The sequence below is a fragment of the Benincasa hispida genome, chromosome 1, assembly GCF_009727055.1.
Source record: "Benincasa hispida cultivar B227 chromosome 1, ASM972705v1, whole genome shotgun sequence".
NCBI lineage: Eukaryota > Viridiplantae > Streptophyta > Magnoliopsida > Cucurbitales > Cucurbitaceae > Benincasa > Benincasa hispida.
The window spans coordinates 20,428,620-20,451,862 of NC_052349.1; the positions used below are offsets into that span (position 1 = coordinate 20,428,620).

The 23,243-nt window shown below is 33.6% G+C and overlaps 2 protein-coding genes across 2 annotated transcripts; both read right to left on the minus strand.

Moving 5' to 3' along the window:
* Nucleotides 1-905: 905 nt before the first annotated feature.
* Nucleotides 906-5,915, minus strand: LOC120072587 (UPF0481 protein At3g47200-like). The gene is made up of 2 exons (XM_039024987.1): nucleotides 5,350-5,915; nucleotides 906-2,420 (listed from the first exon to the last, which is right to left on the minus strand). The coding sequence occupies exon 2, from the start codon at nucleotides 2,330-2,332 to the stop codon at nucleotides 1,034-1,036; it is 1,299 nt and encodes a 432-aa protein (XP_038880915.1). The 5' UTR covers nucleotides 2,333-2,420; nucleotides 5,350-5,915; the 3' UTR covers nucleotides 906-1,033.
* Nucleotides 5,916-7,495: 1,580 nt separating this feature from the next.
* Nucleotides 7,496-16,137, minus strand: LOC120072117. The gene is made up of 13 exons (XM_039024532.1): nucleotides 15,725-16,137; nucleotides 14,344-14,530; nucleotides 13,929-14,001; nucleotides 12,012-12,150; nucleotides 11,815-11,924; nucleotides 11,425-11,565; nucleotides 11,202-11,343; nucleotides 10,952-11,092; nucleotides 10,238-10,398; nucleotides 10,003-10,074; nucleotides 9,678-9,816; nucleotides 8,364-8,630; nucleotides 7,496-7,941 (listed from the first exon to the last, which is right to left on the minus strand). Exons 1-13 carry the CDS (start codon nucleotides 15,962-15,964, stop codon nucleotides 7,786-7,788), a joined length of 1,968 nt encoding a protein of 655 aa, XP_038880460.1. The 5' UTR covers nucleotides 15,965-16,137; the 3' UTR covers nucleotides 7,496-7,785.
* Nucleotides 16,138-23,243: the final 7,106 nt, after the last annotated feature.

Consider the following 23,243-nt stretch of genomic DNA (forward strand, 5'->3'; position numbering starts at 1 on the left):
AAATTTAGGGGGAAAATATTTTTTAAATTATATCTTACTTTCTAATCAGGTTAAATTACACGTTTAACACTTGAACATTTGAAGTTGTATCTATTTAATTTTAAACATTAAATACGTCTAATAAGCCTTTAAATTTTTAAGTATGTCGACATACAAAAGGTGAAAGGAAGTGAACTATAGTAGTAGCATACAAAAATACAAAGGAGTAAATATTCTATTGGAAGAATGGAATAAACCACCATATACATTATAATCACATCATTTAAAAATTTCAATTCGTTAACCATCTCTTTAAATTCACACGATTATTGTAATTAAGCTCTTAAAAATTGCAATTTATAAAACCACAATACACTCGGAGTAGGGTTATTTCCATCAAACTTAAGTTCAAATGGTAAAAATTTCATAGATTTTGATATTTATTCGATCTCTCGAGGTCTGACATTCAAACTTATACTACCTTACTAAACAAAAGGTTTAAATACTATTTCGATATTTGTACTTTTAGTTTTGGATCATTTGAGTCATTATAATTTCAAAATGTTCATTTTGGTCTTTATACTTTTAAATTTAGTTCATTTTGGTCATTGTACTTTCAAAATGTGATTACTTTGATCCATTCATTTTCATTTTTACTTTATTTTTAGGAAATAAAAATGGTTACTTCTTAAAAGTTTAATGACCAAAATGAACTAAAATTAAAAGTACAAACATCAAAATGAACATGTTGGAAATACAAGAACAAAAATGAGCGAAAGTTAAAAGTATAGAGACTAAAATAAATATTTTAAACGTAGAAGAACCAAAATAAATAAAAGTTAAAAGTACATACACTAAAATAGTATTTAAATAAAAAAAAAAAAGAGAAAAGAAAAGAAAAGAAAACTTTCCATATAGTTCAAAAATGTATTTTGCAATAGTGAAGGGCTTAACCGTAAAATTCAGTAAATTTAGGGACTTATCACCAAAATGAAAGTTGTTTGATATGATCATAAAACCGTATAGCTAAAACTTAAAAGGTGCACTCCATGACTCATTTGTAACGGCGCTGAAGTAATGAAATTGCAGAGAAGAAGGCTGCGACGAAGATCACAACCACCACCCAAACGGCGGCGACGCCGATGGCTACTGGATTCCTTCTCAGCCCCCGCCACTGTGTGAGGCATCGGTCCGGCTTCTCGTTTAATTTCTGAACAATGCCAGCAAAGTACGTTCCCGATAAGCTCTCCTTCTCCTCGCGCATCCATTTTAGATTCTGAATAATCTGCTCCTCGTCGTCCTCCAGATCGATCAGGATTTTCCTTCTACAGAGTATCTTCACGTCTTCGTCGGACTGGAGAAGGTGGCTCATGAAATTGATATACGATTTCACTTGCAGATCGCTTCCGAATTGACGGATTTCATACGCGGCGAGATTCCTCAGAATCGCCTCCGTCTGCTGGTACACTCTGAGAGGCGGAATTTCGAGGACTCCTTTCTGAAATTTGATGTCCAATAGGCTCTTTGGAGATCTGGCGTTCTTGAATTTGATTCCGGCAGTTTTAAGCTTCGACGCACTAGGTAATTCTCTCGACTTCGATTTATCGTTCGTCTCCATTCGAGGATAGGTAGAGAGGAAACAAGAGTGCACCATTTCGAGTAGATGATCTGCTTCCACCATGAAATTGTCATAGACAAATTTCCGATCTCCAGCAACCATAGTTTTGAAGAATCGGAAGGTTAGGTCATTGAGAGACATATTTTCCTCGAGCGGATCTTGCACATTTTCATAAACTTCATCGAGAAGGAAGTATGGAATCTGATTTTCAAGCAACATCAAATCGCATCTCAAATCGAAAAGCAAACCAGGAGTATTGAAAACAGGATCATTCCAGCGCCTGAACCTCTTTTTCGAGTATCGCAAAAGCAACTCGAGAATGAAGCAGCAATCAAGCAACATCATCTGCGAAAACTTATCACTATCCAAATCATAAAACTCTCCCTCATAGCATTTTCTCAATCGGCTCTCTGATTTTACAACGAGTTCAATAAGATCGTCTAAAGTGAGAGACGGATTGTGCTTCAAGAAAGTGGACAAGTAGCGCCACTTGAGATTTTCCATGGGTTCGAGATGTGGAGCGCCATGGTGGAAAGGGCCGATTGAGACTTTGGCGGGGACGAAGACGTTTTTGTCTTCGATACTGATATCGTTTGGAGCTCTGAAGATGGTAATGGATGAACAGAAGGCTTCCAATTTTCCTTCAACGGAAGATAGGAGAGATTCTTCTTGAGAGCTTCCTTGTGCAATCGCCGAAATATCAATCGAATGAGAAAATGGCTTTGATGATTCCATCTTTCCGGCGACGGCCAGAGATTATACAGAGGCTCTTTACTTCAGGGACAGAGGTAAGGTAATTGGTAAAATATTGTTCTTTAAGGATCTAATTCATCAAAAATAATTATGAGAATAAGAAAAGAACAATAGTCTCATTAAGAAAATGAATAGTAATAAAAACAATAATAATGAATGAACCTATGCACGTAGATCGAGATTTTAAGTATGAAAAATCATAAAAACAAAAAGGGAAAGCATCGACCAAAAAGTCTATGTTAAAATGTTTATTAATGATAATTACATCAGTGAAACTAACATTTTTGAAACTATCGAAATTAAGATGAAGAAAACTTTGTATCAAAATCTTAAAAATTCTTAAATATTAGTTTCAATTTTAGTTTAAAACAGAACTTTTTCCCAAAAAAAAGACCGCAATGATTTTGATGTTTTAAGTGAGTGTGTTTAACCCTTACTCAAAATTTCGTTAGGTTTCAAATTTTGGTAAAGGAGGAATTTCCATTTTCTCCAATTTCTTGAAATTTCGAAATTTCTATGATATTTTGATATTTTTATCTGAATTTCGAATTTTCATTTTTTGTATGTTAGTTCAAGAAAAGTTTTTCCTCTTTTACAGTGTAAAATCTTTATTTTCAAGAAACCATGTATTTTCATTCAAATATTTTTCATTGAATTTTTCTATCATTTCACTTCAAATTAAAATGTACTGATTTTTTATTTTTTTTTTTTTGTATCCACTCTATTTTATAACATATAATTTACAATTATTTTATATTCAAATATTTTAAAATTATTTTTCATCATTTTTGTTCTCACATCAAATTTACACAAATATTTTATAATATACATCTAAATGTTGTCTTATTTTATAGAAATGATTATTAAAAATAGTCAATTATAGTCTAATTCAGCAACAATTAAAGCTTCATTAACTAATTATAACAATTTCCATCAATTACCATCAATTTCAATAAAGTTTTCCGAAATTTCCATTGATATTGATATTTCCATAAAATTAGGACTTCAATATTTCCATGTACATCGACATTTTGAACTTTGGTTTACACATTAAATAAATAAAATTTTGTGAGGAATAATATAAGTTTATGACAAATATCTTTGGTTAAATTATAAAAATGACCTTTAACTTTGTACTTCTACTTGATGTCAAAAATACCTTGAATTTCAAAAGTAATACTTGTTAGTTTTCGAAAAGAGTTAAAAAAAAAAAAACTCTTATAATTTGGATGTAAATCATCAGTATTTTATTTTAAAAATGTCTTAAACTTTCAAACGTTTAAAAATTACCCTTAAACTTAAAAAAGAATGTTAAAAAACATCCTTACTATTAATATACAAACAAGTACCTCGATGTAAAAATACCTAGATTTTATGCTAACATAGAGTTTTAGTTTATATTTTATTGTGAGAAAATTGGTACAAGAATTGGACAAATTGAAGAAAAATGAGAGTATATATGGAACAAAAATATCTATATAGTCTGTTTTAAAATTGGTTCTCTTCAAATTCCGGAAAACATCAACTAAATTGATCATCATACTGATGGCAGAAGCATTTTTTAAACTTTTCTTTTTGTAAGTTAAGAGTAAGAATGCAACTTTTAAAAATTTAGGGATATCTTTTAAACAAATAATAACCGCATGTTTCCAAATACTAACAATTAAAAGTATTTTTAGATTTTTTTTTTAAAGATTAAGAGTATTTTTTTAGACTTTTGGAAGTTCATGATATCTTTAAAATAAAAATTTCCATCCAAAATTAATGGTAAAAGTATTTGTCAACTTTTATAGAAAACAAAAAGGTATTTTTGAAATATAAAATTCTAAGAGTATTTTTTGACACAATACAAAGTCTAAAAATATTTTGTATGGTTCAGCTAGTGTCTTTGTTTGATTTGCAACAAATAATTAATATTAATTTTATAAGATTTTGCAGATAACTTATGAACTAAGTGTACTAGAACATAGTTGAATCAGTCAAATAATTTATTCTCAAACAAAGGGTCGAAAAAATCGAATTTCTATATACAAACAAATAAGAAAACCAACTCAATAGACATAAAGAGAGAGCCCAATACATACAAAATATGGAACGAATACTGGAAAGTAAAAATGGAAGGTTTCACCCTACATTTCAATTGACAATAAATTCGGATATATATTATACAATCTAACATAACTTTATTTTTAAAAAAAGAAATTCGTTTTACTTTCTCTAAGACTTCGTTAAGTTAATTAAATTAGGTTTAAATTTTATTTTTTTAAAAAAGAAATGTCATTTTACTTTCTCTAAGACTTCGTTAAGTTAATTAAATTGGGTTTAATTACTATTTTGGTCTTAATACTTTATACTTTGATTTACTTTAGTATCTAAAATTTCAAAAACCTTCCACGTAATTCTACCTTCAGTTTTCACCCATTTTAATTTACACACTTTTGAAAGTATCCACTTGGTCCTTGTCCTTTTGAAACATTCCATTTAGTTCTCCTTCACTTTTTGTCATTGTTTTCAATCATCATTTCAACACTACACTACACTCAATAATTCTTTTTTCTTTTTTTGGAAATGTAACAACTTTGTATTAAAGAGTCTAAGCTATAGAAAGAACTTAAAATAGAATTTTGCAAACACAAATTAAAATGATCATTATGTAAACACAAAGATTAAGATAGACTTTTTGAAAGTACGAACACTAAAATGAATAGAAATTAAAAATATATGAATCAAAATAAACCAAATCATATAAACCTTTAAACTTTGGGATTTCAACTGTTTATTTATTGCCAAATAAGTAAAATATTAAAAGAACAATGAGTCTTACCGAGGAGAATAATATTTAAACTAATCAAGTGATCAAATGTCAATAAAAAAAATAGGTTCTTCCTTAGTATTAATCTTCTTCTACTTATAAAAATAATCATCATTAGCTTATAGACAATTTTTACACAATATTTGCAAAAAAAAAAAAAAAAAAAAAAATTATTGACTCAACATACCTTAAGAGAACTGAAAATCTCGTGATGCCTTGAAAGAAGATGGAGTGAAAAATTAATTAAAGAAAGAAAGGAAAAAGAATAAGTGGTTATGTAATGTATTATTAAGCATGTAGGAGGATGATATATAATAATATGTAAGGTTTAGGGAGGCAAAAATAGAATCAAGGGGTGACTTGGGGAATTAGCCAAGGAGAAACTAAAGAGAAATTAAGGTGAAACACATGAAGATCACAGACTAAGGCAAATTCATTCCATTTTAGAAGCAAAGACCAAAGGCATATTAAACTTTTGCTAAAGAGCAACAAAATTAACAATTCATTGCTTCAAATATAATTCAAGAATTGGTGGTACAGTTCCAAAAGTGAAAATACTCCATCTTGCTTGGCTTTTAAAACTTCAATCCATGCTTATTATTATTTAAAGATATTTTAAAAAATTATAATTTCCATAACATGTCAATATTTCTACATGTTCATGAGTCTAACATCAACATAGAGTCGATCAATATTTCTATTTTATTGTTCGAAAAATTGGCCAAATCTAATATAAAAAAAGAAAAACTCTAATGTAGATCAAATATTAATAACAAAAGAAAAAAAAAATAGAACCTTTTTTTTTTAAAAATGTAAAATGTGTTTTTATTAATTTAATTTTTTTTCTCAGTGAAATTTTAATGTTTCCACTAATTTGGATAAAATAGAACTCAACATTTCTATCAATAGATCAGTACATAAAGTTAAAAGTACTAATTTGAAATCCTAGTTTAAAATGTTACAATCTAGCCTTTAGAGATTATCATTAATTAATTTGTGGCACACAACCCTAAGGAATTTCTTATCTCAAGCTTTTGTCTCACACATTGTCCCATACTTTTTTGGCCTAAATATAGAAACTTGGACTTCAATTGATGCTATCAAAAGGTTAAGTATAGGGTCCCCGACCTATTCGAAAGGTCTACATTACGGACCACATATATGTATAATGGATTTAAGCATATCTTTAGTCTATACTCAACTTTTATAACAATTAAGATCTTATACCTTTTTGTTTCCATTAAATTTCCAACTAGAAAGGTAGAGAATGTTTCAATACCCTATTTAGATGAAGGATAATAATGGAGCATCAAACATAAAATAAGAAAAGCTAAAACCCGTTTAGTAACCATTTGAGTTTTTTTTTTTTTTCTCTTGAAAATTAAGCCTATTTCCATCTCTAAATTTCTTCCTTAATTATCAACTTTTTACCGATGGTTTAAAAAACCAAGACAAAATTTGAAAACTAAAAAATAACTTTTAAAAAGTTGTTTTTATTTTTAAAATTTGGCTTAAAATTCAATCATTGTACTTGATAAAGATGCAAATTCATAAGTGGGAAGAAAATATGATTAATTTTCAAAAAAAAAAAAAAAGGAAAAATTACCAAACAAGACATAAAATACCATTTTAGTATATTGAATTTAATTCTATTTTAATAGATGTACTTTTAAATGTTCAAATTTAGTGTACTAATCAAGTTTAAATTTAAAGATAATTACAAAAGTTCACCTCTAAAATATGTAGTTACAATTATACCCCAAATTTTCAATCGTAAAAAACCGAGTCTTTAAACTTATACAAGTAGTAAATTTAGAATCTAACACTTATATAATTGTATAAATTATAACAAATGTACATTTGATGATCAAAATTATACAACTATTATAAATTTGAGGGTCTAATTTTAACACTTTTATAACTTTAAGAGCTCAATTTATACCATTAAAAATTTGATGTAACTGCAATTACCATCATACTTCATGGAAGACTTTTGTAATTTTCTTAATCATTCCAAGATAATTTTATAAAAATTATTTAAATAATAATAATAATTTCCATGCAATGAAATGCATTATGCAAATGTCTCCATTTTTTTTTTTTACCGAGAAAAGACTAATAGAAATTTATTTCTCTTTTTAGAAAGATCATCAATAAACTAACATGGACCATATTAGAGATTTATTATAGGTACGTGAACTAAATTTGGAGATTTAAAAGTATATATATTAAAATAAAATGAAAGTCAATTCAAAGTATAAGGATTAAAATGATATTTTAACAAATAATAATAATAATATTGACAATTTTTTTTTAAATGTTAAAACTTAATCATAACATTTCCAAAATTACATGACTAAATCATTACAAAACGGATTACATCTATATTGGCCCAAGACATCAACACATTGCCAGAGTAAAAAAAGAAAAAAATAAATAAAAGGGACCAGAAAATTAGAAATGTGTTTACCTTTATATTGATATGACCTCTTCACTTGGTAAGGTGTTGGTGAACTCAAAATGAATTGGATATTGCGGAACAAGACATTGAAATGAACAATGAACAATATCTTTTGCCTTCTTGCGGCAGCCATTGTTAGAAAGACAGTTCCTGAATGCAACATCATTCACACTTGAGTGCACGAGTAATCTCCCATGAAAGTGGATCCTTAACAAAATAGACATTATTTCCACATTTGCTGCTCTGTCTCCTGCAATTCACTATTGCAACCACAAAATTTTCATTCTCGAGTGACGATGGGTACATTACTTGTTCTTCCTGCAAAATTAGGACCAACTCTTAAGACACTTGTGTTTGAAGAACCTGACTAAACATGAGACTTCAGATCAAATAATGATTCTCACAATCAGATTATCATATCATGATATATCACAACTTTGTAAACCAAAGAAGATAATGTAGAAGTGATTTTCCATTTAGCAATATTGTAAATCAGTCCAGCCGCGCAGCACAGAAATAATAATAATAATAATAATAAATAATATATATATTTACAAAAAAAAGTTTGGCACGTGCCAAATTGTGATTGGACCATTAAGCTGGATTGCAAAAGAAAAAAAAGGTGTAACCCAACTAGCAACTTATTCTTTATTATTAAACAAAAACTATTTTCACCTGAACTAGTTGTTCTGAAGTATAAGATCTTTTATAAAAAGCATAATTTTAAGTTCAGTCTCTACCTCAGGTAGTTCACAGAATTCATCAGGAGATATTTGCAACAACTCTGCAGCAGTTTGACCTGTACACCAAGCAAAGATTTTTGCACTTTCGTCTGCAAGGGTGATTTTCAGGTCGAATGTACGCACGAACTCAGACTTGCATTCACAACGACAGAAGCTGCACTCAATTCTGGCAGGTGTCTCCTCGACAAAATGACCACAAATTGCATGCAAAAATTTCGTACTAACATGACAATGTGAAACTTGGTCAAGCCGAACTCGACAGACCTGGTAAGGAGATTTTGGGGAAATATAATAAAGATCACAGCTGATAGAGGAGATATAACAAGACTATTGGAAGAGTAGGAAAGGTAAAATCATGCTCTTGTAGGCCCATCCACTTTTCCGATATTTTGATCGGAATGCTTAAAATTCTCAGGAAATAACAAACAAATTTTTTATGTAAATAATAATGTGGCGACCGTAACTCCAATGTTACATTACCCGATTACAGCAAAATTTCCTTTCTCATTTTCCAAGGGGTATGGTTAATAAACAGAATTATCAGGGAATTAATTAAGGGTCAAGTTAAATAACTGTTGTATTCTTTTTTTAAAAAAACAAACACTCGAAATGAGAGTGGAAAGAATACATAAATTCTTCGAAGGTCGAAAAGTTGTGTTTTGAAAGCGCAGCCATGACGTCATAGAAAAATGAAAATATTGTAGGAAGAACATTCCTGATTCTCAATGTTCTTTTAGGGATCCAGTTTAGGAAGCAGAGCTGTGAGACTAGGTGAGAACGAAAATCAAACTTTTCCCTGAACTCCCAATTAAGGTTGCAAAAAGAGAAACTTCATTGGTCATTCGGCTCTCTCCCCTAAAGTTTGTTGTTGATATATCATGTTATAAGGATGAGGGTCCCTAATTCGCTGAGTAACAAATGGTTAGAGTTTGGCTTCACTTGTTCTCCAAAGGGTATTGATGAACGGGTCCCATAAATCCTTTCAGTAGGGTAGCTAAGGTTTCGTGAAGATGTGCGACTAGAGCTCTCTCGTGGTCCTGGTGAATGGAAAAAATCCGAAACCTTTGACGTTAAGATATATATATATATATTATTTACGGCCTCAAACTGAAGATCTTCTGCAATCAGTCTTTTTGTCGATAAACCTCAATATTGGGGCTGTTTTTTTTCCTTTTTGTAGGCCCCGTCGGTCCTCTCCTCTCCATCTTTCCTCAGCCTCAAGGTTACTTTTCCCTTTGAATTTTGGAAAGTTCCTTATGCCACATAACATGCTACAGACAGAAAGAAAGAAGAAAAAAGAAAATACTTTACCTTCGTACCAAGAGTGTTGCAGGTAAGATCAGAAAGTCGTGAAAGTTTATGAAGACAAGATGACGTTAACAATGCTGGCAAGCAGCTAAGGTTGACAAAAGAAGCTCCAACATGATTCTCAATCCATAAAGCCTCTAAGCTTCACAAGCAAAAAGCTCAAATCAAATTAGAAATGCCATCAAGAAACCGCCAACATATATAAAAGAAGAAAACCCGCAAATTGAAGACAAGTTATACTGTATGTCTGGAAGCATTTCAAATTGTCCAAGACTTCCTTTATTTACAAATTACAAGATAACTGAGTAAATAGTTTGAATTAGCTCACCGATTCTTGTTCTTGGTGCATCTCAGGCCACTTATAAATACTGTATGTCCAATGCTTACCCTTCCTAATGACCTTTACAAGAGGGTGGCGTGGTACAAAAGAAGAGAAAAAGGAAAGTGAAACTTAGAAAATGACTGGAAGTATACATGATAAGTTTTTGTTATTTCGAGCGCTATGTAAAAGTGAGACTCATAAAACTCACAAATTAAAAGTTAGGAAAAGAAAATGACGATACCAAGATCTCACAAAGTGTAACTTGGCCAAAACTTCTCCCGTGTTATCTTCGATTCTCATAGAGAAAACAGCTTCTGTGGTATTTCTTTCATGAGCTATATCTAAAACGATACCATATAAACTAATGCCAGTCATCTTGTCTTGGAGGTCGATCACAAAAGACTGTAAACTTAACAAATAGCATGGAAAAGTTAAGATTTATCTCCATAAAGATTAACGAGACAAACTCCAAGGTGAAAGGTTCAAGTAATTGCAGTTAATTTTTTTTTTTTTGCAAACAAAGAAAAAACAAAAGCTTGGATGATAGGGGATTTGAACGTCAATGTTGGAACAGTGCAACCTCTTGTATATAATATGACTTCGAATTTCAACATTAGATGCGTAAGGCACAAATTGGCTTTTACTTTATGCATCTTGTAAAACCTGAAATTATGAATTTCATACAACAAAAGAATTACCAAAAAAAAAAAAAAAAAAAAAAAAAAAAAAAAACTGTCGGAGGCTAAATATGTAGGCCATTCTGAATTCAGATTGAACGACAGTCAGGTTTAGTTCATACACAAGGTGTTTGGAACTGTATATAAAGTAATGGGGTTGGAGCAGACATTGTAAATGTCAAGGGTTTATTGTACTACTAAAAGTTATCAAGAAAAAGAAAAAGTATACAAATGCAATCAAAACATTAATTTTATGTTAATCTAAAAGTTAAACTCACCCGAAAAGGATAATTGCTAAAATCAATAGCACCATGTAAATCACAAGGCAAGGAAACTTGAGAAACTTGGGGACCCTGAGTAGGATACGACGTACTAAGTGTCCTTAAAGCTTGGTTTATATTCTGGGTTACAACACATACCTGTGGTAGCAGAACATTCACATATTAACGGGATCCAAGAAACATAAAAGTTTTTAAATTTTGTGTGTGTATGTGTGTGGTGTGGGGATGGTGGGGCTCTACAACTCACTTGCTCCTCATGCTGAATGCAAGGCACCAAATATAACTGTGTTGCACTACCATATTCAAGACAAAGTTCATCACTTGTTCCAACGCCATTCTCGTTTGCAGTTGCAATATATGGTCTATCAAGCGCAAGCACGCTACCAACACTGTTCAAATGAGAACTGTTGTGTTGATATAATCATATAAGAATATTCTTGTAATAAATAACATCAAACTAAACGACTCACCTTAAAAGATTGGCCAGTAACACCTGTTCACCCCATAAGAGAAACTTAAGCTTGAAACCATAGTTATCAACAAGAACGACTTGCATCATCCGTAAGCCATTGATCTTCTCATAGATTTCCAGTGGACCAATAGACTCAATCCTGCAAATATTGAAGATACGGCAGCCATTATTTAGTTTATTATTGGACATCCAAAATCCATTTTTAGTGAAAACTGCTTTATGTAATCTATTCAGCTTCTAAAGTTTAAGCATTGACCATTTTAGGGAGGATAAAAAACAAAAGAAGACCCAATATCATAAATGCAGCTCACTGCAGGATAAGAAACCAGTTTAAACAGAAATTAGGCAAAACTGAAGAATAGGCAAACCAAATAGCGTTATATCTTGCCTTGCATACAATGAATATGTAGTCCCTTTGTTGACGGAATCAAGAGACACAGAAGAAAAGGAATCAGAACAAAATTGAGCTCCTAGAAGCATTACATCATCGTCCTCTTCCTACAATAAACAGAAGGTACTAATTGCATTATCAACAAGAGGAATGTAATATTGATTCTGGTAGTCAGAAAAATCATTTTTAACAACCTCATCTAACAATATGATAAGGTATTCAGTTGGTAGAAGTCGTGGATGACCAGAGCCGCCACTGGCAGCACGAAGATAGCATCCAGTTACAAATATTTGCCTCCCTTTCTTCAGAATCCCATCTACTAAGTCATAGAATCTGCCATCCAAAGATTTCTGTTTTACTTGTTCTTCCATGAAACATAAAGATGGAAAGTTTGTGCAGTTTGTAGAGTCAAAATACAACCTCAAATCAAGATGAAAATACAGAGATGGAAGTCTATCTTTAGGGATAAAACTGAAATAATGTGCTTCGAATATACATCTAAGTATTTTATAATCACTGCTTAATGTCAATATGCAATACAAAAACCCATCATTCATGTCCAGCAACTGTGTTCATCAGCTCGTGACCTTACGTGAACAAGATCTGTTTATAGCTTGTACACACTGTATCCTTCAGTTCTAGAAAAACCCAGCATTCAAATTCTAGGCCTCTTCTTTCTTTCTTTCTTTCTTTTTTTTTTTTTTTTTTTTTTTTTTTTTATAAAAAAAACTGCAGGCATTCACTGGCTTACATTGAGAGATAATAGGCAATGGAAAGAATAAATTACTGCAATGGGGCTTTGGAGAATACCGAGTTAGGAAGAAAGAAATTTTTTTTAGATAGACTTCTAAAAAACCTTTTATCACATAATTGGGAATTCCTGGATAAGGTTATTGATAAAATAAAAAAATAATAATAATAAGGTCTTGGCTTTAGATGAACTTAGATTGGAAATTTTCTTCGATCAACCAATTTTCCTACCTTGATTAATGGCAGTCTAAGGAGAGAACTTTTGTAATCAGGAGCATTTAATAGGACACCGGCACCCCTCTTTCTCATTTCTTATTAATCTTTGGGGTAGATGTTCTCCGTCAACTAATGACTAGAGGGATGGAAAGGACCTCATTGAAGGTTTCAAGATCATAAATGACTTTATCCATCTTTCTCGTGTACAGTTTGTTCATGGAACTATTTTCTTTTACTCAGTGTAGGACATCTTGTATCCTTCTTGTTTGAGTTCTTATACTCTCGCTTCCCTGGACAGGCGGTGGAAACTACCAAGCTGGAGTACGGTAGGGGCAGAGGGAATTTCCGGTGGAGCGGTAAAATGCGTAGAGATCGGAAAGAACACCAACGGCGAAAGCACTCTGCTGGGCATTTTACCGGTCTTTGGTCTGAGCTGGCCTTAGTTTATAAATTGGCAGCTGATTGTATTCTTTGAGGCATTGTTTATATTGACAGAATTAATAAAGTTCTCTCCTTCCACTTAGTTTACATCATCCACTCTTGCCCTTGGACTGAATTGGTGTCAGGTACAAGTGCAATGCAAAAGATGTTCAGCATTAACCATGGCACCCTTTTGCTTTCAAAGTGTGGGTTGTATGTGGCAGACATTTGATACTTCTATTATTCAGAGGTCGGGCATACAAGGGATGATGGATGAAGTCCCGTTGAATTCATCGTTAAGGATGACAAGCTAGTGCTTTCATCATTCTACCGTGCATTCTGTATAAAAGGAATCAATAGCTTTCATGGGGTTAGATAGGTTGTAGGAGGAGGCATGGGGTTTTGTGCATGTTAACGCTTCTTTTTTGGGTTCGTACTACAAAACTTCTTTGCAATTATATTTTATTATTTATCAACAGCAACTTTGGGTTTCATGGGGTTAGATAGGTTGTGGGAGGAGGCATGGGGTTTTGTGCATGTTAACGCTTCTTTTTTGCGTTCGTACTACAAAACTTCTTTGCAATTATATTTTATTATTAATCAACAGCAACTGGGGGGGTTGTTAATCTTTTTATGTGTTCCCCGCATAGCCATTCAGAATGCATTCATTCCAAATGGTTTTATTGGATGAACCATAGATCACAAAGGTACAGTAAATGGTTTACCTACGATGGAGATAAAGATCAATTGTATTAGAGCTCCAAAAGTCTCCCAAAGTAAGCATGTGTATATTTGTACCTTGAGAAAAAAACATGACAATAAAAGATTCAGATCCTTGTCTGTGACTCTGTATTGACATCTAAACAGTTGATCTTGGGAAACAACATCCTGAACTTAAGTAGTTAAAAAAATCAAACAAAATCCAAAAATAATAGAAGGTATCAGTTCTCGAGAAAAAAGATGTACATCTTATTCAGCATTTACCAAGTACTGTTGAATTTGAAACTATGTGATTCAGTTTCTTCAACCCCTTAAGCTACAAATTTACAAGCTTCATAAATCATGTATAACTAACTTGGAAGTGCAACATCAAGAACATTGCTCAACTTATTATCAGCTTAAAATGGGAGATAGAAGTACCTGGAAGAATAAACTCATCAAGAATTACAGCTTCCAAAACGCTACTTAAAGATAGGAAATTCTTCTCATGTATGGAGTCAATAGTAACTGTTTTTGGGAGCTTCTTTCTCCTATTCTTCTTCTTCAACTGGTTAATACACTCAGGTATTTTCTTGGGAGCACCAACTCTGTGTTGCTCATACCAAGCCTTCAAAATAAAATCACTTGTCAAATAACTGTCTTGAAGAACTAAACTTTGAAATTTTAACTTAGACTATCTTAGTTAGTAACTAGAAGTGGACCAGTCATAGTCTAGATAAAACATTTAGATACTGCCCCTTTTCAGCTTACTGGAGTTGCACCATATCCGTCAAGTACCATGCTATCTTGCCATCTAAATCAGGCACAATCTTTTGATCCCTTAACATAAGAGTTAGGTGTAGTTGTTCTAGATATAGATAGCTTTGTCTGGTTTTACCAACCATTCAGCTTATTAACTCTGTCCAAGATGATGTATCATGCACCGCATTTTACATAAAGTAAATCACTTTCATCCCATAATATCTCTCGTCACCACCACGTTCACGGCTAATCCCAACTCCTACCACTAGGAAACCTGGCGAATCAGGTTACGTCGGTGTAAACAATTTTATTTTTTTGGATAGGAATCGGTGTAATTTTATGCTTTCCTAAGCTAACAAGTTACAAACTAGAGGAGAATGGACTGGAGAGATAAAGCAGTCCAGAATGTATTTTCGTCCTGGAGAAGAAATGAATCCCTTCGTCACCTGTGGATTTCTTATTCCCAATCCAGACTAAGGCAACCAATCATTTCTCAAATGGATAATTTCATAATTGACAGTTGACAGTTGAAATAGCCACTCAGCTGAGGAGATAATGACCCCAAAGGAAAACTGGGAGGATACTAATACATCAAAAACCAAACCAATATGTGGGGTCAAGGTGCAATCTATATCACTCGAGGTTGGCCCGCATTACCTAATGCTTAAAAAACCATACCCTAGAAGCAGCCTAGAAGCAAGATATGACTATGAGTTCTGGGTATCCATCCCTCAATTAGAATAAAATATGGGCCCATGTACTACCCTCCCCTCACTACGATCACTTGGTAATAAGTGGGTGTCTATAATAAGAATGGCCTCATATGGCGTACTGCTACCGATTCAAACTTGTAACCAAAAGATTCCATCACTCTTATATTCAATTACGGTGGAACGGAATCTTTAGTCTAAATGCGAAACATCAACAATTCAGGCAGCCCTCACTGTTGCACTTACCTTTGATTGGAAATCGGGAAAGTAACATAATTTTACCATTCGGTTGCTCAAAATTGGCCTAAAATCGAATAAAGACACGTTAGAGGAGTTCGAATTTGCGGTACCTGCGAGAGCTCAGATAGCAAAATCGCAGGGGTAACAGAACTGGAGTAGGCGATACAAGTTCTGAGGACCCGAGAAGCGATCCAACTCCAACCCGGGGTGTTGGTCTCTGTTCCATTAACATGAGGATCGAAGTACTCTTCGTCTTCGAATGCTAGCACAGACCTCGCATAGTCGACGAATTTAAGAAACGGATCGTCATCACCTTCGTCTTGAAGCCTTGGGCGGTCATCTAACTCCATGGCTGAGTTTCGGCCGGAGTCGTCCTAGTTGGAATGTTGGCCCTGAGAAGACAATCTGGAGAATCACCGAGTTCAGTTGAAGTTGGCCGGATTAAGCCATTTCTGCGCCCTAAATTTGAGGTTGGTTTTCAGCGGGAAGAAGATTGCCAAATTGCCGCGGATTTCTAAGGCATATAATTTTAAATTCTTTAAAAATAAATTGCACAAATTTACTAATATAATCAAATAATAATTTTTTTTTTTAAAAAAATGAACCATTGACATTATGAGATGATGATTAACATTTGGGCCATTTTTATCCAAGTTTAAAAGTAATGGACTGAAAAGAAAAATAGTAAATTTTAAATTTTTATTTGGAAAAATGGTTTAAAAAATTTCAAAATTGTAAAAATAGCCACAAATTCATATAATAAAAATTACTAATTAATAAGTAACAAATCTACCCTAAAAATGACCAAATTAAGTACAAACGAGAATGCAATGATACACTGCTTCAAAAACAACTTGAATATCATACACCCTATCTAAACATTCTAGAACTACAAATACACTCTATCGAAATATTTAAGCAAAAATTCAAAATCACCTAATATGGTCCTTAACGCTTTCGGCTACCTATAGAATACATGTATGTGAGAGAAGTCAACGACTAGGTGCCAGGGTCGTTAGAAACTTATGGATGTCCATATCGATGGACTTTCTCCAAGGTGAAAAAGAGCAAAGTTGATTATATCGGTGAAGTTATTGTTGGCAAGTGAGTATTTAATAAAATTGCAACCTCAGGACGATATGACTATTAGAAATGGGATTCGTCAAACTAGTTGTAGGGAGTTTCATCGTCTTGTTAAGGAAGAAGTGAATTCCGTCTTGTATAGTTATGTTCCCAGCTCCCTGATTAGACGAATCCCCAAAATAGTAGGCATATTGAGTCGGCAAACTGGCTACTCTTACCCATGCAAATCAAAGGGCCGCTTTCATAAGCAAGAGTTCACAACTCATCTAGGATTCAGGTTATGTCACCTATAGTCATCCTAGTGAAAAACATTATGAGAAGCTAATCAACGCAACTTTGAGAAGTAGAGTAGTATAAGATATGCTTGAAGACAAGCAATATTCAAATTTGGGAGTGTGATAACTTGTATTGTAGTCTTTTACTTAGAATAATGAGGGTAGATATGCAAGATATGTGTTGATTATAATAAGAATTTATGATTAATAGTATACTTGCGCTGAAGTACACTAAAAACCCCCACTAACCATGTATTATGAGTAAAGTGCACCAAAGTGTTTATTTTGTAGTTGATCGCAGGATCTATTCACATGCGTCGATCTTCTACCTGATGAAAAATAGTTAATCGTATGCCTTAGGATCTCTGACTAGTTAATCGTATGCCTTAGAATCTCTGACTCTGTGCCAACAGATCATCTGCCGAAACCTTCAGACTGTTGACCATGATAGAGTGGGAATCCTAATAATTATCAATGCATGGCTATAAATAGAGCTTTGACGCCCATGAAGAATTTGTGCAAGAGTCGAGATTTTGCCCGAGAGAAACCTTTGGCCCGATACTTACACCACAAGCAAAGAGATAACATAGTGCATTTTCTGAGAACTTCCATCTTCAAACTTCATCCTGAGTCATCATCGGAGCTTCACCAGAACAAGAGTCTGAGAGAGCTTTATCCACCCCACACCACCATCTCTTCACCAGCAGCCTTGACATACATCTGTTGGAAGCAAGAAATTGTTGATAACTGCCCTTTCCTTTACTTATTTACTCTTGCTCATTGTTGTATTGCATTTTGACTAAGAGATTATTCATTTTGTAAACAATTACTCTATTTCTATCTATCTATCTATCTATCTATCTATATATACATATATCATCGTCATGTCTACTTTCATCATCTTCTCTATCTTTACCTCCGCTTTCTCATTTACTATGAGTTGCTAATCTTCACGGGGTAAGGGGGAAGGTTAATGCTATAAACTAAGTTAAACCTTTAAAGGTTAACCCTGTTTGCTTAGTGTATGGTTATTTAAATGCTTGCCTATGATCACTCATTGAGTCAAGCAACTATGACTAACTGCCCGAGAGGGTAAGTAGTTGTGGAACTCACTAAGCAAAGTAAGAAGTGTTTCTAGAGATAGAAATGAGATAGAAATAACCTTATGCTCAATGCAACATCACTCACGCGTCATAGAAATATGACAAGTGTGGCTGGCCATCGAGAGGTGTGCGATAAATGGATGTTGCGAGTCAGGATTATCTTTAAAAGTTAAACTTAGGGTGCGACATTGACTTCCCCCAAACATGCCTTCTCCATATATTTTACACACGTTAAAGCTGTTGTATATCTCAATTTTCTCAGAACGAAACTTGAAGTATTCCTTGCTTGTTTAGATATTTTCATCGCATAGATTTACTTAATCATATGATTTTTTACTCTCCTCTAATTATCTAAGTTCTTGCCGCATTCACATACTTTCCAAACATTCATAGTACAAATCCATGAGTTCGACCTCGGCTCACACCGAGAAACTTATATTTTGTTTATACTTGGCGAACTATAAGAAAACTTGTGACAAGCGCATGGTTAACTACAACTGGACGCATAATATGTTTAACGCATAGACACTCTAGTGTAGTTCATGATAGATGCACACACAAATATAATCACAACAAGTTTTTAGAGCCATTGTCAGGGATTTGACAATTGCTTGAGTGTTTGAATTTGTATTTTTGCAGGCACCTATTGATTTTTCAGAGTATTGTAGCTTGTGCGACCAAGCGACAAATAGTATATGAGTGTAGGTACTGAACCTGAATTCAATATTGACCCTGAGATTAAGAGAACTTTTTGTCGCAAAACAAGATAAAACAGAAACAAAAGAAGAAGGAATATTGCCAACAACAACAATCGGAATAACCATGGGGTAAACATATTATTCAGGCAAGGACAACGATATCCTATTTTTTTGGCCGTAGACCACAACATTCCTATAAGGAACTATACGACTTTGAATCTATATGAATTTTCACCTAGTATTATGTGGCCAACCATTGACAAGAATGCAAGGTTTGAGATTATGCCAGTTATGCTTCAGATGATTCAAACTGCCGGGCAGTATGGAAGGATACGGGGTGAAGATCCTCACGCTCACCTAACAAGCTTTGTAGAAATGGGTAATACATTCACTATTCTGGGTGTAACGCCAGAGGAAATTAGGCTCTCTTTTTTCCCTTGTAGTCTCTGCGATGAGGCCAAGAAATGAGCCTATTCCTTAGAGCCAAATGAGATGGTATCTTGGGACCACAGCCAGTTGAACGATTTATGAAGTTGTTCTTCCCTACAACTGTTAACGCAAGGAGACGGCGGGACATCTTGAATTTTGAACAAGGAGACTCAGAAACCTTGAGTGTCGCTTGGGTTCAATTTAGGCGTCTTGTATGTCATTGCCCGTACATTGGCATTCCCGACTTTGTTCTGATGGAGACTTTCTACAATGGGCTGAATAGAGCTTCGCAATCGGTGGTTGACGCCTTTGCTGCAGAGGCTTTATGGACAAGATTTACACTGAGGCTAAGGCGATTTTGGACAGGGTTTCTAGAAACACTGTGAAAGAGTAAATATGCATAAAACGGAAGCTAAAAAAATCATTAAGCACTATAATTACACTTAATTTGAGTCAAAAGCATGCTAAAACAAGTTTTAAAATAGAAAAGGGTTTCTATATATACAACCTTTGTAGATTTCTACTTGCTCTGTGCTATATCCATAAAATTGGATCTCCAAATCTCCAGTAGACCACCAAGAGGATCTTCTCTACTATTCTTAGCCTTGGGTTGAGCGATGGAAACTCAGAATTGAGAGGGGTTCAGGTTGGTTTTGGAAAGCTTGAGAGTAAAACAGTTTTTGTTGAATTTTTTTCAAACTTCAGAATGCATGAACTTCAAATCTCTGAAAAATGAAGTATTTTAACAAGTCCAAGCACACAAGCACTCATTCATTAAGCTAATTGATATTTCAATTAGCACTAAGTGAATGGACAATGTGTTAAAATTTGGAATAATCCACTAACCAATTTGAAATTTGGGGTAAACCCACTTTCAAATTAAAAGAACATTTTTAATTTGATTTTAAATCTAATTAATTTTTACTTCAAAACTAATTTAGATAAAAAAAAATTAAAAATTCAATTCTAAAATTGAATTTCATAAATTAAAAATGATTTATTTAAATAATTTAATTAATTAAACATATTTAATTAATTAAATAATGATTTAATATCAAATATTAAATTAATAAAACACCTAATTTAAACATTAATCCTATTAATGTAAATAATATTTAAATCAATATTTAAATATTTTAAACTCTCCAATTACGTTTAATTTCAACAAATTTAAACATTAATTATATTGAATATCCTAAAATTGAAATTGAACATTTCAAATTCCAAACCCTAAGTTCGAATTTAAGCACTTCAAGTTCGCTCAATTTTCTAATCCAAGGATTAATCTTTTACTAGCTAGTAGTGAGACCTTATGAACCTACAGATCATGAGCTCCAACGATTTGAAATTAATTGGTTAAACTCTTTAAACGGGATTAATCAATATTCGTTAACTACCGAGACATAGCATTACAACTCGATAGTTGCACTCTCCTCACTGTAGATTTATTTTTGTCTACTTGATTTAACTATAATCAGTAAGTTGATCCTTCACAGGTCGTTCATATTTACAGCTAGGTCAAAACCACCATTTTACCCTTGTAAATACATCTTGCTCCTTAAGTCACCACTGATCCTCTATTGAACAATTGGTTCATAGTCCAACTAATAAACCGTGTCCTTCTCGGTCATGAGAGGGCATGACCCCTTTGTTCAAGACCATAAATTAGTACTTAAGGGAACAACCTATCTATTAACTCTAAAATAGGTAGGAGAGAATTCCATCTTTCAGGACTATATCCCCAACTATCTATTCGGTCTTATCCCCAAATTAAAATGGGAGGCTTGTTGAGTAGTGCTGTTGAACTACTCTTACCTATGCAAATCAAAAGATAATCCCGAATAAACAGGAGTTCATAGTTAGCTCAGGATTAAGATCGAGTTACCCTAAATCATCGAATTGAAATAGTTAGTTTTAACAGTAAACGGTCGTTATAAAGAAAAAGTGACTTTTTCGTGGTTCAGTCTTATGCAAACATCTTTTGCATAGGATGCCTCCACTTGCATGTCTCCACATGAACAATTTCAGGATCACATCATTTATATCAGTATACAAAGTAGGCCACATCCGTAATGCCCCTAGGATGAGGTACCTAATCTCATCCATATACTTATAGACCTTTTTAATTATATACTATAACTTGATCCTCTTTTATATCTCTACATATAGTTTGAGTATTCATATTATAGCCATGGATCTGTTTATTGGATTTAATAACATAATGCAATTTTAATAACACTTTTATTAAATAAATTCTTCAACAATACTTTTATTGATAAACAAAATATGTTTCCATGATTGTGAACTGCGAGTTTTAGGACATTCTGGGTAGATGATGGATATGGGAACCAGAATGTTGATATACGCAAGATGGAAGGAGCGATCATGTAGTTAGCTCATTAGCCGCTCAAATGGCTACTGTCACTTCCCTTCTATAAACCATGACCATAAATCAAGATGCTTTGAACAAGAATGCTGCTCAACTTAACATCATGTCTCAGGTTGCAACGGTAAGTTATGTACAATACGAAGAACCTCACTCTTTTGAAACATGCTTGCATGACCCTCAACATGTTTTCTCCATCCATAATAACCCGTTTAGTAACACTTACAATTCGGGTTTGAAAAATCACCCCAATTTCTCTTGGGGAAGAAGTCAAGCACAGTCGAGATAGAAGAATGTACACCAGCAGTAGCAAGCGCATAGAAGGAATCCATCTGGATTCAATCAGCACCCCCTTAGCCATCAACAAAACCAGAACCGACCTCATTACAACCACAATCATGCTTCAAATTCAAATGTGACGTCATCGTTGGAAATTCTTCTCAAAGAATACATTTAGAAAACCGATGCGTTAATCTAGTCGCAAGCCTCTTCAATACGGAATCTAGAGGTTCAAGTAGGGAATATTGCCAATGATCTGAAAAATAGGCAATCGGGCACCCTACCATGTAAACCAAGGGTCCACGGGGAAATGACAAGGAGTAGTGTCAAGCTGTGACACTGCGAAGTTGGAGAACAATGAGTAGGCTGCCTACTGATACCCAAGAAATCAGACCAATGAAACCAGTGGAACCACAGGCTCCAAGAGAACAAGAAATTAAGACTCCAACAACTACTCTAATTGACACTGATAACCCTGAATTCACAATTGATCTTCATAGTTCAACTTTTCAACCATCTAATCAATCCTCAATGACCTTGAACTCCAATAATAAAGAAGCTCCAAAAATAGAAAGTTTAGAATCGTCGTCGAAAGTTCCTGATGCGGAGAAAGAGAAAAACAAAGCGAGAGAAATCTTACAAGTGCCACCTCTTTTTCCCAATAGATCGATGGAGAAAGATGATAGCCGACAATTCAAGAGATTTCTGTATGTGTTAAAACAGCTACATATCAACATCCTGCTAGTTGAAACTCTTCAACAGATGCCAAGCTATGTGAAATTTCTAAAAGACATTTTGTCCAAAAAGTGCAGGTTAGGCAAATTTGAAACGGTTGTGCTCACTGAAGAGTATAGCACATTATTCAAGAATAAAGATGAAAGACCCAGGAAGCTTCACTTTATCGTACTCATTGGTGGGAAAGAGATTGGCCATGTGTTATGTGACCTAGGAACCAACATCAACCTGAGGCTACTATCCATCTTTAAAAATCTAGGCATTGGTGAGGTGAGGCCTACTACTGTGACCTTGCAACTAGCTAACTGGTCCATAATGTACCCGAAAGGGAAGATCAAAGATGTTCATATGCAAGTTGATAAATTCATCTTCCCTGCAGATTTTATTATTTTGGATTATGAAGTTGACACAGAAATACCAATCATCTTTGGGTGTCCATTTCGTCAACAGGGCAAGCACTGATCGATGTATAAAAAGGAGAATTAAGTATCAGAGTATATGATTAGCAAGTCAAGTTCAATGTGTTTAACACACTGAAATTTTCGGATGAGCTGAAAACTTGCCAACGCATCGATGATCTCTGTGCTAACTACTGTGAGTTACTTGAGAAAGAATTGTGAGAAGAAAAGAAAAGTGAATTA

What these genes read in the sequence shown, in the direction of transcription:
- LOC120072587 (XM_039024987.1), bottom strand. Translation starts at nt 2,332, where the DNA reads ATGGAATCATCAAAGCCATTTTCTCATTCGATTGATATTTCGGCGATT.
- LOC120072117 (XM_039024532.1), bottom strand. Translation starts at nt 15,964, where the DNA reads ATGGAGTTAGATGACCGCCCAAGGCTTCAAGACGAAGGTGATGACGAT. An exon ending in TGCTATCTGAGCTCTCGCAG is followed by an intron (nt 14,531 to 15,724) that starts GTACCGCAAATT and finishes TTTATTTTGAAG; the next exon opens with GCTTGGTATGAGCAACACAG. An exon ending in GATCTTTATCTCCATCGTAG is followed by an intron (nt 12,151 to 13,928) that starts GTAAACCATTTA and finishes TTTGGATGGCAG; the next exon opens with ATTCTATGACTTAGTAGATG.